Raw genomic sequence first — 18,493 nt, forward strand, 5'->3', positions numbered from 1 at the left:
CCACTTGCACTAGTCGGCCCTGTTTGTTCCTCTTGCTGTTTCTACTTCTAAATGTTGGATTGCTTACATCCTCAGGCCTCACCCTCTTTTCCACTCCTCTCTCTAGGTAATCTCATACACTTTTGTGATTTTAACTACCATATACAAAGCTCAGAATTATGGAATCTATCTTGCTCAGATCTTTCCATTAAATTCCAATATCGCTATCAATTAATAAACAAAAATGTCCACATATATGTTGCAAAGTCATTATAAAGTCAACAGATGGAAAACTGAACTAATTAATGCTCTTCTTCTCAGATTCCCAATAGTATGTGGTGATGCCATTCATTCATTCCAGCTCTACTTCATTCCTTACATCCTACTTTTCTTACCAGGTCCTGTTAAATTTATGTCTTTAATATCTGTTTAACTGTCTTTCTCACTTAGCCCAAGCTTTTATAATCCTTCCTTTGAATCAATGCAGTAGCCTCCCCATCATTCTCTTTGCTCCAACATCCCCTCTCCTCCCCTCCCAAACACAGATGAAAAATATTTTTCTCCTACTGTTGCCCAAGCAATGTTTCTAAACCGCAAGTGTGATCATCCCACTATAGGTAGCTATTAAAACCCTTGTTATCCAAAGCTAACATTGGAATTCCCCACTACAGCCCTCAGAACCTTTATGACTGATCCGAGTCTATCTTCCCAGCCCACCTGATTTGTCATCACATTTTACCCCACAGCTTACCCTTCATGTCACTTCTCTAAAACGTCTATGATTCAACTGTTGGAATTATCATCCAGTACTATTGATTCTAATTTCCACCCTTTATCTAGACTGTGAGCTCCTTGAAGACAGACGCTATGTATTATTACATCCATGTCCTCACCTCCAGGAACCCAAGGAAAATTTAATAAATGTTGGCTGATTGATAGGCCATGAAGTATCATGAAAACAAATAGTTATCCTGAACTACTTTTGCTACTATTAAATCAAAAATATCTTCCTAGGGAAACTGCCGCTTTCATCACAATTTTGCAGCAACCAAAGGAATGCTTCCCAACTGCAAGCTCACGGATCTCTCCCTCCTGATTCAACAGGAAGGAGGAACCAGAGAGGATTATGAGTTAAGAATGACTTTACAATGAGCAGAAAAATGGTTCTGGTTAGTGCGAGTGCATTTTTTTCAGGTCTCCACTATTTATATCAGCCTTGAGTGACCATCTGAAGGACACGTTCGCCAACACAAACCGGAGCTCAGGGCACATACCTTCCACGCAGCGACAGCCCTCTTGTAGCACCCGAGCGTACATGTCCACTTTGGACTGAGAAAGGAGCTGGTCCCCAGTCAGGTACGTGTTGTGAGAGGAAGCAATGTAGTAGTTGCACAGGGGCTGATCCATGTCCTGATATACTTCATGATGCAGTGGGTTAAATATGTCACAAGCAGGACTACGCATGAAGTTCGTGAAGCCTTTGGAAGAAAGAGAGAAGGAAGTGCTACAGCTTTAAAGCATATGTAACAGGGACAAAAGAGCTCAAAGTGTGTTCTCAGGGATTATCTGAGTTACCCTCAGGACAGCCTTGGGAGGGAACACTGGGCCAATGGGAGACTTGTTCCAGGTCAAACGGATAGCTGCATATGACTTTGGGGAGTAGCAGTTTAAAACTGTAACCTACAGAAAAAGACTTTTTAAGAATTTTGACTGAGTGGGGAAAAGGACTTCCTGCAAAGCCATTCGGTAATTACTGAGCTCAAGCTACGATTATGCAGTGTGACCTAATCGGTGACTGATGCAGAGTTAAAGCATTATTTATACTAAGTGGTATAATGATCAACTAAGAAGCTGCTAATGGCTAGCACACTTACTAACTGAAATAGTGCTTAAAGGGTTATGTAGAAAACCCTGCCATTTTTTCAAATGCCTGAGTTGAAGAGGCATTCACTAATATATGAATAAATACATGAATGACCCATAAATACCTAAGTGGGATGGTTATTAGGGTAAATTGTTTCAAGTCTTCAAGAATCATGTGGTAAAACTGTATTTGTAATTATCCTCTGAGACTGGAGAATTTCCTCACGCCCTTCTTGATGGCCGTAACTTAGAAATCATGTTTAATTCCATCTTTTAGGGCCACACCAAGGAAAAGATCCATGTCTTAGTAATTAGTCCAAATTAGTTTAGTTTCTCTGGTTGTTTTTAAAGTGGTTTTTAATAATATAAATTTTAAATTTTTCTTCTCTGTTTTAGTTATCCTCTACCTCAGGAAGTAAACACAAACTCCCCTTGCCCACACTGAGCCTGGAAGTGGGTGAAATAAGAGGCCAACAATCAAAAATGGTGAGATACACCCTGGCTTTGGATGGTCTTGAGGGCAACAGGGCACCCCAGTGGTCTTTTGTTAAGAATATCTGTATGTTCTGCTTGCAAGATTCTCCTTTTAAGTAGAAGCCTGCCATTTTTTCCCCTACATATTTTAAATGCATATAATTTAGCCATTCATGCAGCTATATTCATATATTATTTCTAGTTAAGATCCTAAGACCTAGATTCTGAATATAGAACTGTGGGCAAATAATTTAATTTTTTTGAGCCTCGCTTTCCTCAATTATAAAATGAGATAGTTGTATTAAAGAAATTTGTGGTTCCAACAAACCTCTCCATGGCTACCAACTAAGCAAAACTAGTTAGTCGCCGATATTTTTTAAGAAGCATGTTTACTTTCAAGTCACTAGTTTCATAGATTATTTATTTTAAAATTGAATTTCTCTTTATAAAATGATCAGGTTAGGACTATTTCCAAAAATTAGCCATTTGAGGAAAGTCCAAATATCTCTTTGTATCTTTCATACATAGTGGCATCGAGTTGACTTGGTATGAGTCAAAAATGTATATCGTCATTGCAAAACTAAGAGAATTGGCAATATCGTGGCATCTGCTTTGCAGGAAAAAATATGTGTGTGTATGTGGGGGCAGGGGGTGGCGGTATTTGAATCATCAGTTATTCTGTAGATAGCTCTGATTTTTTTTCTCCTAAAAATTTTGCTAGAGTTTAACTTACTGAACTGAATTGAAAAATGAGAAATTAAAAATATTGTTTTTTTACCTTCTATGCCAAGAACATTTTTCGCCTTATTTTCTTCTGAAACTTCAAATTTCTTTATGATGTCAAGACAATAGTCTGTTGTCACATTATTCATCTAAAAAAAAAAAAAAACCCAGCATTAGTAGAGTACCTGAAATTTCATGTTTCTCTACACTAAAAAAACAGCATACTGATTTTTCAAGCATTCTTGACACAGCGTAAAATGGTTAACTGAACAGTGTTTGAGCTTAATAGTGTCACAACCACTTTATCTTTGGAAAGTGATCATGATCAATCTTCCTTGCACTTTTCAGATTTAATCAGCAGAAGCAGATTAGATTTCAGAAAACAGTACTTCAACTACTAAATATGCAATATGAAGCAATAAAAAATAAAATCAATAATCAATGCAACCGCATTGCCAAAATTCCACTCACTCGAAGCTAGTAGGTGTCTGCAAAACTAGTGTTTTCTACAAAACACTGAAGGTTGCTAATCATAAATACATGTTAAAAGAAAATGATTCCCTACCAAAACAAGTGTTCTAGGTAAACCCACCTGTGTGTGTGTGTGTAACTATACATCCTTCCCCTGAAGCACGAGAGCAGCCTGCCAGGCTAATTCAAGAACACAGAGGTTAGGAAGAAAAAGTAAAAACCAAAGGCGATATGAAGCAGCTGGCACAGCAAGAGATCACTCTGGAGCTGGCCTGCTTGTGTTCAACGCAATCAGCTCATATTACTGACAGTGTGACCTTAAATGAGTCATTTACCTTCTCTGTGGCTACCTTATAAGGCAGCTGTGAGGATTAAACGAACTGATATTTGTAAGAACGTGTGGCTCCCGAAAGCTGGACATGCTAGTGTTACCGAGCCAGCCTCAAGGTTGCTGTATGAACATCACGTACTGAGTGTCGCTGGGAAAAGTAAACTCTTCAGGAATCATTTCTTTAATTAAACAGCAGCATAAAGGATGTGATATTTTGATCGAAAATCCATTGATTCTCACAATTTAAGGGTGACATTTAAAAGTACTGATGAATTGTGATAGAGGAAGCTAATCATGTGAGCCAGTATTTCATATTCCAATACTTTTGAAAGATTCTATTATCTCTTAGGTTGCATACTTATGTTTTAATAAAATCTAATTTTTCTAAACAGCCTATTTAATAACAGTTAAGCTTTTTGCAGGGGGGGAAATAAAGCTCTGTTATGCAGCTATTTTTTGCCTGCCTGAAGAAGCACAGAATGCTTTATTCCCCCCAAAAACAAGCTGCATAATGGCTAATCCATCCTTTGAGTGAAATTTATAATTCTTACTTTATTCAGAGGCCTACACTACCAGATAACACCTGAAAATACCATAAATTAAACCATGCTACCAACGAGCACCTCCACTGATCCAGTCAGGCTTTGAGCAGATCCGTAATTTGCCTGCTATAACCTACAGAGGTTTATCGCATGCAATCCAAAAGATAATATCTCACAAAATAAAAAGAACCAAACTGATAAAAATTATATGTGCCATGGGAAGACTGAGTTTACATTGCAATTATTTGGCTTATGAGGCCATTTGTTCAGAGATGTACGGGCCTTGAACTAGACTCAGGAAGTCTACCAGGAGCCCATGAGATCTAAACAAACAAGAAACTTATCCTGGGATGGAGCTAATTGCAGATGAGTAAGAACAAGATACTAGTCCAAGATACAAAGCAGGATGTGCTAACAAAATGCATCATATTTGAAAAGTGTTCATTAAATTGGTGAAAATATTAGTAGGCATTCTGGGAAGTCACAGTTTTCTAGGTACTATGAAAGAATTAATGGGAAATAATCCACTTTCTGCCCTAAATTCAAGTATTTAGGATTAACTCAGTAAAAAACAGTAAAGCCTCATAATGACAACTGAAATATGAGTCGATCAGCTCCTATCCTTCTCCCATCCCTATCCTTATTTAATTAACCTCTCCACAGTAAAATCCTACATTTTACACAATTGAATTTTTTAGACTTTACTTAAAAAGTTATATTGGGGTTTCACTGAATGAATGAAGGTTCAATATCGGTTAATGCTCTTTATTGTCCTTTTTCCCCATGTTTTGCTTCCCATTTGACTTAGCTGGTAAGGTAAAACAGAAACACTTACTCCCTATTTCCCATGGAGTTCATTTGGAAGTGTTATTTGCTATCTATCTCTGAGTCACTTGCTGTCTCTAATGTTCTTACTGTTCAAGGCTGTTGGCTCTAAAATAAGAACTTAAGGAAAACTTGATTTATATAAAACTTGATTTTAATAATGGTTCTTTACATTGAATAACATGGTCAGTGTTGTGCAGTTTATAAAGAGCTTTTATATCCACAATCTTAAATAGTTCTTACAACAGTCTTGTAAAGGTAGTATTTTTATCCCCATTATGTAGAAAGGAAAACTGATACTAAGGTTAACTATTTTAATCCAAGTCACAAATCCAGTAAGAGGCAGAACCAAGGTTCAAATTCAACCTTCTGACTTCAAGTCCAAGTTTTTCTTTTATATTGTATCTATTCTCTGGGTGCTTTTCTTTATTTATACTGAAAACTTGAAATGCTTTCTTTGAAACTGGTGTTTCAATATAGCTGGAACTCCTGAATTTTGACTTTTAAAATTTTTGCAACTTTCAAATCAGTTACTATAATTTGACTTCTTTGATTAGTCCAGGTTGAACTCCATTCTTTTTTCCTTGTTTATTATAGTTCTTTAATCTCATCCCAAAGAGAAAAGACTAAATAGTCCTCATATTAAAGGTCAATCTACTTCAGATAGACTAGTTGTAGAAACCAAGGTCATGGATTTATAAAACACTTGTGTTCTGACACCAATGTTTTATTCTCACACTTCTTTGTAAGTCTTCTAGCAAAGCTGTTCAAGTGAGTGCAAACTTCAAAACAGTCGGAGGGAGTAAATAATTATAATTGATATAGTCATGATTTCGAAACACACCAAACACAAAATCTTAACAGAATTTTCAGAGAATTTTAATATTGCTAAGCTTTTTAATTTGCTTTTGTCAAAGTAATGAATTCATAATTAAATAAGTCAAAACTAAGATACCTATGACTAAAAGCAGAACGCCCACGCCTAATACCCAGAATCACAATCTATAGGCAAAAATGCCAACATTTCTAGATATGTCTTGTGGAAGGAGTCTTTATATTCCTAATAATTATGCAAATGATGCTATTATTTTCTGTTTTATATGCCTTAAATATTGTCTATTAATTTTTTATGTGTTAGATAAAGACTTAGCTCTTTGGTGCCAGCAAAATTAACTTTCTCTCTCTATCCATCCTCCCAATATGGTTATAACTTAATTTTTATTAAATTATTCTCTGGTGTGTAAATTGTTTTTATCTATGCAAAGGTTGAACATTGAATCTGTTGTATAATATGATTTTTTCTTCTTTTACATGTTTTTCTGATTTAATTGCTGTGATTCTTACCTATTTGGTTAATTTTAAATGACCCTATCACAGCTTCTTACTTATGACTCTAATGGTCTCTCAGTATTATTTTTCACTCATCCAAAGGCAACAGGTAATCCATAAATAGCATTTTTCCCCCTTGAAAAGTCCTCCTTCTTCAGGTTGGATGAGTTCTAGAACTTTTTTCAGCTTTCGCCCTGACTTCCATCTGTCACTGTCAAAGAGCATTCGAGAAGTAAATTATGTATTTCTTGTATGTGTTTGTGTGTGTTGTGTTTTTTTATTCCACACATACAACTGGTTAATGGTTTAGCCAGGTAGAAAAATTCTAGGCCAGAAATCATTGCCTCTGTGTTTTCTGTCTTCCACATTTGCTGTTGAGAAGTCTGATGCCATTCTGATTCCAATCCTTTTCATGGGACCTATTTTTGTTCATTAACTTAGTTAGTTCTTCTCTTGATGCAAGCTTTTAGGGGTTCACTTTATCCTTGGCATTGCAAAATTTCACTATTACTTGTCTCTGCAATCTTTTTACATTCACTGTGCTTGGCACTCAGTGAGCCCTACCTATCTGTTAGTGCTAATCATTTCTTGTATTACTTTTTTGATAATTTCCTCCCTTTTATTTCTTCTTATCTTTTGCTGTAACTCCTGTTATTCAGATAGTGGACCTTCTGGATCAATCTACTGATTTCCTTATCTTTTCTTTCCATTTTCCATTTCTTTCTTGTTTGTTCTACCTTCTCAGCAATTTTCTCAATTTTTGTGTTCTACACCATTTAATAAGCTTAGTTCTCTGCTCTTTTCTTCCTCTGAATCTTTTCTCTCAGCACCTTCTCCTGCTTCATGGCCACAATTTTATCTATTTCTCTGATGTATTAATGTCAGTTTTAAATTTTTCTTTCTCCCTGCATTGCCTCCAATTCCTCCAGCTTTCTTGATTCTATTTGTCTTGGTTTCTGTTTCTTATAGTAAAATATTTCCTCAAACATGTAGACTCCTTGGCTATTTAAAACATATTTTTTAAAACTGGCTATTTAAAAACTAGGCAATAAAAAAATTGGTTGGAAGTTTTGTATTCTTGAATAAGGTTTAATGACTCCTGGGCTTCACTGTGGAATTCTCTGGCTGAACTATTTTATTTGGAGACTCCTGATATAAGTATTTTTAGGGTGTTTTTCCTTTGGATGGTGTGTTAATTTCCTAGGGCTACTGTAACAAATTATCACAAACTTGGTGACTTAAAACAACAAAAACATATTCTCTCTCAGAATAAAGAAGAAAAAGGGGCAACTGGTAGACCACCACAAAGAGATAATGTATAGATCAGAAAAACAAAGTTACAATAAGAAGCCCCTCTAGCATAAGATCAGAAAAGCTCCGAAAAATCTCCTAGAATTAACCCATCTACAAGCATATTTTAGCTGAAAGCATTGCATAAATAGAAATACACTTTAGACTTATCTCTGAAGGTAGCATTTGCTCTTAATAAACTAGAAGGGTGCTTCAATATTCCTGTCTTCTCTTCCTCTCTTCTCAATCCATAAGAAACAAAAAGATAACGAGAGGGTAGAGGCTTGCTAAGAAAGGTCGTCAAGGGGGTTAAGGGAATCATTCAATCAAATGATCATTCAATCAAATGATCACTTCTGAACCAAAAGTCTGAAAAGGATTAAACACAAAACACATTCAGCCCCCGTGCCAAGAAATGGATAGGAACTCTGGAGGAGATATAAGTTGTTTTTGGCAAACAAGGAAGAGCGGGGAAGAAACAAAAAGCCTCAAACAGCCCTAGTACTTTGGAACCACAGACTGATGGATTTCTGTGATCATTATCTGTGAATACAAGAGAAACCTCAGCCAGCTGGCTTCTTGCTAGCTTATTGCTTAACTGGCATTTCTTCGCAGACATAAAAGAATGAGAGTTTCATAAAAGAGTGAGAGTTTCCCTTAACACATCCACATTTTAAGGATGAAAGTCCTAATCAAACAGCACTTGGACCTGTCAAAGACATAAAATCAATTTTCAGAGAGCTTCAGTGAAATGAAAATCTGACCTGTGGGCCAATGTTTGATTTCACATAACCTTTGACAGCATATGTGGGCAGCAGTGATATTTCACTTCACAACTGAGTAAATCTACAAAAGCTGAATACTCTGGTGTCTATACCAACCTTATGCCATCAGAAACAAATGAATTACATACTGCCATATGGAATGTCATATTGGCTCAGATTTGTTCCTTTGTGAACATCCCATTTTAAAAGTTCAAACCTCACAAAATTCTTGACTAAAAAATAACTCTCTTGCTGCATATTTAGATCACAATGAATTTTTCTGTCTTTTAAAGAATGCTGAAATGAATGACCTTATAACTTTTTTTCTGTACACAATTATTTTCTTAGGATAAATTACTAGAAATAAAATGGATTGGTAAAAGTATAATAAATTAAATAACATTTGATAAATAAAACTGTCTTATAGAAAGATTATACCATTCCACAACTTCAACAGAAATATAAGAAATGAACATCATGTTTAGTAATAATTTTTTTAACCTTTACTAATTTGATAGGTAAGTCTCTTGGTTTTCATATTTTCAAATTACTAATGGACCAGGAACATTTTTCATAGATTTATTCACTTTTTAAAAATTTTTATGCTTCAAACATTTTGCCCATTTTTCTATTGGGTATTCATTTTTTTCCTCAATAGCCCACAAGAACAATATCCATATTACGGAAATCCATGATTTCTCTCTTTTATATGTTGCACATATTTTCCTAGTTTGTACTTAATATTAATTTTTATGGTGTTGGCTACATTGGATCACATATAAACTTAAAGTTTTAGAACATTAATATTTTCCTTTATGGTTTATGCCTCTTGATGTATCATAATTTTTAAAATTTCTTTCAGGTTATGCTCATATGTAGTTTCAAGCTAATTTAGAAAATTAAACTGAATACAGGTAATCATCTGCCAGGGGCAGATGTCACGAAATGCTGCTGTCAAGAAATGTTGCCCTCTGTTTTTCTCAACTAAAATTTACTGGTCAAATGTCAATATAACCAAAAGGAGGGAAGATGCATATGTCTATTAGCAAGTGACATCCACTATCAATGGATTGGGTTAATTCCGCTAGCCTAATGAATCTGAAATCAGTAGCTTTAAACATGTAAAATTTTTCACACTGCTGTGCTTCTGAATATCTCTGTCAAAGGGCTTTCCCGTTCATCATTACAATCCAACTTCGGATTTGATAATGTGAGATAGGAAAGGTAGACATCTGGCTCTGCTTTGTGCAGATGAGGAAGTCAAGGCTCAGAGACAATGCTAATTGGCCTGCCCATGATTCTCCAACCAATAAAGCTTACAGGGTGTGGAGTATAGGTCTTCAATGCTCCTGGTCTATTGTTCTTTCCACTGTACTAGGAAGGGGTTTTCCCATGAGAATGGGGAAGTAGTGATAATGGCAGGAAACAGAAGAGGAGAAATGTAAAAGGGCACATTCTTTAGGCCAAAAAAAAAAATCTTCTCTTACCTCTTTCCTATTTTCTACCTGTCTTATAGCTAACTTTGGTCATGGAGAATCTCTGCCTTTGCCAAATTATCAAGCTATTAAAATGACAGTTAGATAAAACATTTTGCTAACACTATCCAGCTTAACCCTTAAAAAAGCAACAACAAAATTCATAAAATCTGAATCTGTTATTCCCAAAATGTATGTGACTATGGTAATGAGATAAAGTAAAATATTACCAGGTCTAGTGTCTTTTTTTCTGACACCAACCAAATCTCTGATTCTCTGACACTAACTGGATGCATAAACTACCCAGGGTTGGCATTAGACTCCCAAGGTTAAGGACTCAGGCTTCCAGACTGTCCCCAAGCCAGATGCCAGCCACAAAATAGGGGTTTGGGCTATCCCCATTTCTGCTTGGCCTACCACAAATTTGGGGGTTCTGTCAAAAAAAAACAGAACTGGACAGTAGTTAAAGCAGTGAAAACAGATTTTAATCACTAATTACATACTGCAATAGGGGAAAAGAGAACTCAGTATACAACTAGTTCAATTCCAAATACAGGACGAACCAGTGGGGATTTATAGCCAAGGAGTAGGGTAGGGATCAGTGGAAGAAACATCGTGGAGAAGACAATTCTAGATGAACTGATCTAACAGAATTCTTGTTGAAGGCAGGCCAGGGCAATCAAATATCACCTGGGGGATAGTGGAGAATGAGGAATCTCTATAAGATACCAAAGGTGATCAGATGGGGATTCTGGTTAAATTGACTGAGCAGCATTCTTGCTACAACTGGACGCTTGAGGACAATGCCCAAGGCCAGGGTCTGGTTGAAAAGGGGCTCAGAAGAGCCTATGTAGAGTTTAGTCAAAGAGAAAGTCTTTATCAGTTCCCCTGACTCAATTTCTATAATTCACTAGAATGACTTAGAATTCAGAAAGATGCCTTACTTACTATTTATTAGTGGTTTATTATAAAGTGGAAGAGATACACAAGGCAAGGTAGGGGGAGTTGTATGGCGTTCTCTTGCCCCCTCAGAGCACCCCCACCCAGCACTTCTATGTGTTCGCCAACCAGGAAGCCTCCAAACCCCGTGGTTTTGAGGTTTTTATAGAGGTTCCATTATGTAGGCATACTTGATTAAATCATTCCTGCCATTTGCCACAACATGTTTAAAACCAAGAGGAATTGCGCTAAATGAAATGTCAGACACAGAAAGATAAACACTGCATGATCTCACTATACGTGGAATGCAAAAATGTCAAAATCATAAAAGCAGAGAGTAGAATGTTGGTTTCCAGGTATGGGGGGGTCGGGAGGAGAGGGGGAGAGTGGGAAGAAAGTTGGTCAAAGAATACAAAGGTTCAATTATAGGGAACAAATCTGGAGATCTAATGTACAGCATAGTGACTATAGTTAATGTTACTATATTATATACTTGAAATTTGCTAAGAGTTGATCTTGAGTGTTCTTGCCACACAAAAATAAATTGTAACCACATGAGCTGACAGATATGTTAATTTGCTTGACTGTGGTAATCATTTCATAGTACATATAGATATCGAAACCTCATGTTGTATACCTTAAATATATATAATTTTTATTCATCAAGTATACCTCAATAAAGCTGGGGAAAAAAACAAAAACAAAAACAAATCTACTTTAGTGAGAAACAGAGTCTAAGGCAATATTTATAAAGCAGTAGGACAAAACTTACCTTATTATCGCAATTCATCCTACATAGTACTAAAATTAAAAGTCTTATTTTAAATACATTTTGGGATTCCCTTTGCTAATCAGGACTTAATTTACTTACTCTTTTCGTATGACCAAATGGCAATTTCCCATCAGAATTATCAATGAATAACTATTTTGCCAGTTAAGAATTACATCATAGTTAATAAATACCTAGCAATATAACTAATGTAAAGAAAACATTACCATTGTATCTAAAATGGAACACGAGTTACCATTCAACTTTGTGAAAAAATACACGTAGCCATATTCAACATATTGAAGGTAAAAAATGTATGTGTTCAATTTATCACTTCCTCTTTAAAAGCTGCAAGAAACATTTTAAATAACTCAAAGATAAGACTTCTGAAAAAACATCTTTTTTAAGATTTCTGTGGAACTGTGATATTTATACCTCTATCCTAAATTTAAAGTATATCTACATCCAACCCCAAGAGAAACCCATTGTATCTTTCACAATTTTTTTCTAAGTAAACATTCAACAATCTAATACTACCTTTTGATCCACCTTCAAAAACTGGGCCAGTTCTTCCACAGTTAGGTGATCTTTCTTGTCACTGTAGCTCAAGAGCAACAAATAAAGGTCCCGTCTCAGTGACATCATTTTGTAAAAAACACAGAACTCTTCAAATGTCAAAGTTCCCTGATTTTCATCTGTATCAGCTTCCTGAAAGTGGCATAGAAAAAACAAGGCAGTTTGAAAGTCTGAAATAGGAAATTCCGTACTGGGAAATAATATTTACTATAAAAGGCTAGTATACATTTCACAAATGGTAAACACACATTCTTTTCAAGCACACATGGATCAACTTTAAAATGGACTATATATCATCAGGTTGCAAGCAAAGTTGTAAATTATGAAGAATCGACCTTATAAAAACTGATTTTACTGATCACCGTAAATTCATAAAACAAAGAAAGCTTTTCTAAAAAAAACTATGCCTGAAAACAACATAATATCTTCTAAAAAAGAAACTGAACGCATGCATTACATATTTAAACTGGTGTGATGAAGTTAAAGCAGTAGAGGAAACTTGAAGTTTTCAGTTTATTAGAAAACAAGGTTGATTAAAAACAAGTAAGCTAATAATTCAACTCAAAACCTAAGAAAGAATTTAAGCTAAAGAAAATAGAAAGAAATAAATTATAAACAAGAGCAGAAAGCAAGAAATAGAAAACAAATGAATATAAATCAAATGTGAGTGATTCAACCAAAAGCTGCTGTTTCGAAGAAACTAATGAAAAAGAAATCTTGAATAAGACTAATCATGAACAAAAGAGAGAAGATATATTTAACACATAGTGAAAATACCATCTTCTGAACTGCATTTTAATCAAATGTAACTTAACTATAGCAGAATCTCTCCTAATTTTGCATAGGTAGTTCAGTGTTCTTACAGTCATCAATATCATTGTTCCCTCCCTGCTTTTCCTCCATTTAAGTCTGAAAAATCCATCTGAACTGATTTGTAGTTGAAATTATTTATTTCTAGCAACTATTGAGCAAGCATCTTTCACCATGTTTCTTCCTTCTAATTGGCTAAAAATGTTAACACCACAAAACTGTTATTTTCAAATATATAATGAGCAGCAAACCCATTTACATGAACTTCATTCTAAGTGTACACAGTTGTAACTGAACAAAAACTGACAGGGAAACACTGGCATTTTGAAATTCGTGGGATTTGTAAAGTAGTCGCAGCTGTTATGTGGTTTTAAACACAGGTTTGAGAATCAAAGTGTGCATAAAAATCTTTTTTTAAACTTTGCTAACTTTGGGTCAATTATTAACAAACACTTTAATCAATATTTAAATCATACGTAGTTTCTTCGTGAGGCTGATTGCTGTTGCCTTCTGTCATTTTAAAAATAGAGGCAGATGGGTCTGCACAACATCAGCAGTTTTGGTGTTTGAGGCTCTCGGTTGTAGAATCTTTGCATCCTAATGAACACTGGAGCTAGATCTAATGTTCACATTTCTGCCATAACTTTGTTTCAAAATATCTAATCCTGACACAGAGATGAAACATTTTTCAAGACTTCTTTATAACTGCCTAAACAATTAAGAGTAGTAAAACTCTGAGGTTTAAACCATAGCATCAAAGATTTCAAAAGAAGCTAGCCCTATCTTCCTTAAGATTATTTTTTTAAAAATCAATTGAATCTTGCACTGCAACGAAAAGGCAAAAAGGCAAAAAAAAATAAAAATAAAAATAAATGAAAATTCTAGGAAGGCTTTAATGTCTTTAGCAGAAATTCATTCAAAAATAATTTTTTTAAGAGAATTTTCCCGAAATAATACTAAGATCCTTGGTCCTATCACCTCCGCCATGAGCACTTACAGAACCGTGCTAGAAGCAAGACCCACGCAGACATGTTCTGCATACAACAGGCCCAAATGCTTCTCCACGCACTTCTGGCTTGATAAGTCTTTGAATCAAAGGTCATAAAAAGAGACCCTTAATGTTTTCTTAAAACTTCTCTAAAGTATTTACTTTGAACCCATAGACATTTGACATAAACATTTTCTGGTTCACCCTCTAAAGGTGTATTAGAGATAAAAGGTGTCTAAAGGGGAAAAATATAGAAGTAAAAATAATTTAATATCTTACATTTCTGCATTATCTTACTTTCAAAAACTACCAAAGAAAACATTACTTTTATAGGTATAAACTTTGCCCTCCTCTTTAAGCTCGGTGTCTCTGGTTTAGCCAGCAGCTACCTCTTCAGTGCTATGAACACCCCCTACAAAAAGGATCAGATTGGGAGGTGCAGCTCACAACAAGACAAAAACAAGATGCCACGGAGAGTGCCGGGAATGTGGCAAGCCTTTTCATAGTTTAAAGGACAATTCACTCCATTTGTGACAACTCATTTCCCATCCAAAGCCCGTCACTCCATCTCTGGGGTTCCTTCCATAGTATTATCTCATTCCCTCCTTTTCTTTCCTTTCTCTCATTTGTTCCTCAGTGCAATGGGACCAAGTTCCCCACAACACAAACCATCTCCAGCCAAGAGTTTCCAAGGACAGGACCGTTCCAAGAGGTCAGATGGAAGCCAGCCTCCATCTTCCATTTACCGTCGCAACTCAGCCCTCATGCTGTTTCTGCCCTTACCCCCTTCAAAGGCAAGTGCTTAGAAAACAAAGGAAGTACGAAACATTAAAAATCATGAACTATCACCCTATATACTTATTTTACATGTACAAAATGTCACCTACCCAGCCACTTAGAAAATCATTGTAGAACATGGATTGTGCATATCTCTTACCTCCAAATTAGAGCCTTTCCTAAATTAATATACTAGTAATTACTAATTATCTAACATTGTCTTTGCACCAACTTAAATGTAACAGAGCTGACTTCTGCATCATAGACAGAGGACTAAGTACAGTCCCAGATAGGAGTAAATGTGGGCCTAAGGACTTTCCTCAAGGACTTGTCAACAGGAAAGAGCATCTCACCTAACACCAACAAGCAGTTGAATGAACTTCTGGAGAGTTCCCTAAAAGGTAAGACCTGTGCATTCTAAATCTTAAACTCCTCTGAAACAAAAGAGGGCTCTTGAAGATTTTGACAAGTGCTATTTTTTTTTTCATGTTAGTTTTTATTCTGATCCTCACAACAGCCTGTGAGACAGGCAAATGAGATGTCATCATCCTAAGAAACTTGATCACATTTACTCCATTATTTGTCGGTAAAGTGCTTGGAATTACTCTCTAAAAACGACAACAAAAAAGCATTTTAGGAAGTGAAATTGTGGACTCATGGTAAGTTTAGAATGTTTCTTTCCCCTTGAACAAAATGCCTTTCTTCAGCAAAGAAAAATAAAGTAATACAAAGGAAATATGAGTTTCCAACAAAACAAAATAGCCTTTTGAAATGTCTAAGTACACTAATAACCTCTAATGTGTACTTCACACAAGACCAACTCAATTGTGAAAACCTACCTGAAACATTTGTCTGACTTTTCTTCGGGGTAGATTGACATTTAGTTTATGCGTCAATTGGTATATCTCTTCAATATTCAATAAGCCGTCGCCATTCTTATCAGCTTCCTCAAAGGTCTGCTTCACCCACGTGCAGAAACGTCAAGAAAAGCACTTGTGTTCTCACAAAATAAAAACTGCTCTCACAGAATACTCACAAGAGTGTTTATCATCAACACCGAACTTGAGAAGAAATTTTTTGAGAGGGTCCTGCAATCCGCAGGCTCTTAGTGAACTACTAAGAGTAACAACAACGACAAAAGAAAGGAAAGGAACAGCGCATAGAGGTGATTCCCTCCACTGTGAAATGAGTTAAACCATATAATTTTGAGAGATTCTTCAACTCAAACGTTGTTATCCAGTCTGTTAAAGTATCTCTACAATGTGGCAAAACCCCAAATATACCAAACCTAGGCCTTAACTTCTCCCTCTATAGCCTTTCATATAGTGTCTTGTTATCTTCACAATACCACACTACACAATCTTTCCAGTTCCCTTTTCTCAGTCCCACTCCTACATTTAGAAGGTTAGACTACCTAGTTTAATCTTATTGTTCACATGAGGATATAAACTAGAGAGGGAGAAATTTGGTAAGGCTTAATAAGGGACCCAGGTGTCAAACCCAGATCTCATGCAACCTGGTCTAGTCCTCTCTCCTCCTTCACAGAAGATCTGCTTTTGACTAGCTTTGATGGTTCTTATCTAATAGCTCCAAACTTATAAATCAAGGGCAGTGATACGTACTATAAGCCTGACATGCTACAGGTTGCCCTCAAAGCAACAGGTATAACGCTGGGTGACTGAGGCTGTGACACTGAGTTTATACACAAAGGATTTGCATCGGGTGAATTGAAATTTTAAAGGACCCTCAGGAGAATAAGTATTGCACTGTTTTACATACTGGAGAATAAATGGTAATAAATGGGTGAGTTGAAAAATTCCAAGTTTTAGCAGGGCATGTTTTAAAAATGGATGATTCACAGTTATCGAGAGTTAAATTACAAAAGGCAGAAATTGTGTGTATACACGATTAGAAAAGCAAATTGAGTTTCAAAATGTGAAGGATAATGAAGAAGAAAGAAAGAAATGTGAGGAAATCAGACTCAAAGTACGCAAAAGGCATAGGTTTAAAATTGAGAAATGAGAAAATGGGAGGAGGTCAGAAGAAAGGGTCAATGGAGAATATTTGCTTATCAAGCAGGTGACATCAAACTGAGATTTTCATTTTAAGTTGAAATATTAACTAACCTCTCAGTGATAACAGCACGTTTACATTTCTTAGGCGATTCAAATTAATGATTGTAGGAGATTGTACCTTAGAAAGTAAAAGTAACCAGAGAATTAAAGTCTTATTTCTTCCAAAGTTAAATAGAGGTGAATTTCTGATTGTAAACACCTCGTTTCACATTTTGTTCCCTTTATAACATTTGAAATTAACCAACCCAGTTCTTTCGATTTTTCCTCATAGAGTTTAGGCAAGATCTCATTACATACGACACCAGGAAGGTAAAGGGTGACCCAGGACTTGAAGAAAAATAACTAAAGAACCAAGAGTGGAATATTTGGGCCAATTACTGAAAAGTAACCGAATCTCATTTGTTTGTGTGTTTGTTTTCTGGGCCCACAGTGCCCATTCCATGAGCTCTATTTCTTTTGACTATGGACACTGCTCTGTGCCCCACAAATATTTAGCCAATGTTCAAAGACATGATAAAATGAGTCCAATGACAGCAATATTTCCATCCTTTTATTCTATACTTCTTTATCAAAGCCTCTCAAAGATTTCTCCAGAGAAAAGGCAGGGACGAGCACACCCTAAGTAAGAATATTCTGCAGATACAGACCCTTTAGGGAAGGCCTGTGTCTGTGCCACCTTCAGTGTCAACACACAAGTTGGCCTTGACAGTTGGTTTAGAAGACATAGGGTAGGTAAGACAGAAAGAGAGGTAGAATCAGACCAAGAAATACCCACTAGTTCTGATTCTTTTGACCTAACCCTGTGACAGTGGGTTACTTATGTCATTTCTTTGGGCTTCTATTTCTTTGTCTATAATGAGTACACCCAGATGGCCTTGAAGTTCCCTTTAACTCTAAGACTCTGTGAAAGGAAAACCATTCTCTCCTAGTAACAGTACACATGGTATAAGATACAATTGCAGGTTAAAGTATTCAGATATCTTAAAGTTGTTCTTCCTACTTACAACATGAGTGCCCAAGGAAGCTCTGGATTAGTGATTCATCACCATACACATGATAAATTTAAGAATAAAACAGTCATTCTACAAAGAAAAACTGCGAGAGTAAAAACTGAATGAAAAGTTATGATCTGTGTTTCTATCAAGAAATTATAGGAAAATGTAAAGCAATGAATGGTATTTAGTGTAGGGGTAGACAAACTTTTGGGATCAAGAGACTAGTAGTAAAGATTTTAGGCTTTGCAGGCCATTTGGTCCCATTTGCAACTACTCAACTCTCCCATTCTTAAATAGAAAATATATAAATGAACTGGCATGCTTACGTTCCGATAACACTTTATTTATGGACACTGACATTTGAATTTCATATAATTTTCATATGTTACAAAATGTTGTTGGTCCTTTGATTTTTTTTCAACCACTGAAAATCCATTCTTAGCTCAGTGGCCCATATAAAAATAAATGGTAGACCGAATTTCCCCTACAGGCTTCAGG

General features: G+C 35.9%; 1 protein-coding gene across 11 annotated transcripts in view; it reads right to left on the reverse strand.

Moving 5' to 3' along the window:
• The window catches only part of PLCH1 (phospholipase C eta 1), a 208,656-nt gene that overhangs the window by 57,688 nt on the left and 132,475 nt on the right, over positions 1–18,493 (reverse strand). For all 11 annotated transcript variants that reach the window (XM_011379273.2, XM_023524242.1, XM_011379263.2 and 8 more), the window contains 4 exons: positions 15,765–15,894; positions 12,312–12,482; positions 3,095–3,188; positions 1,254–1,457 (listed from right to left, as the gene is read on the reverse strand). In XM_011379273.2, the coding sequence (XP_011377575.1) occupies positions 1,254–1,457; positions 3,095–3,188; positions 12,312–12,482; positions 15,765–15,894 (599 nt within the window). The remainder of the gene's footprint in view (positions 1–1,253; positions 1,458–3,094; positions 3,189–12,311; positions 12,483–15,764; positions 15,895–18,493) is intronic.

Source organism: Pteropus vampyrus, unplaced genomic scaffold, assembly GCF_000151845.1.
Source record: "Pteropus vampyrus isolate Shadow unplaced genomic scaffold, Pvam_2.0 Scaffold12, whole genome shotgun sequence".
Taxonomy (NCBI): Eukaryota; Metazoa; Chordata; class Mammalia; order Chiroptera; family Pteropodidae; genus Pteropus; species Pteropus vampyrus.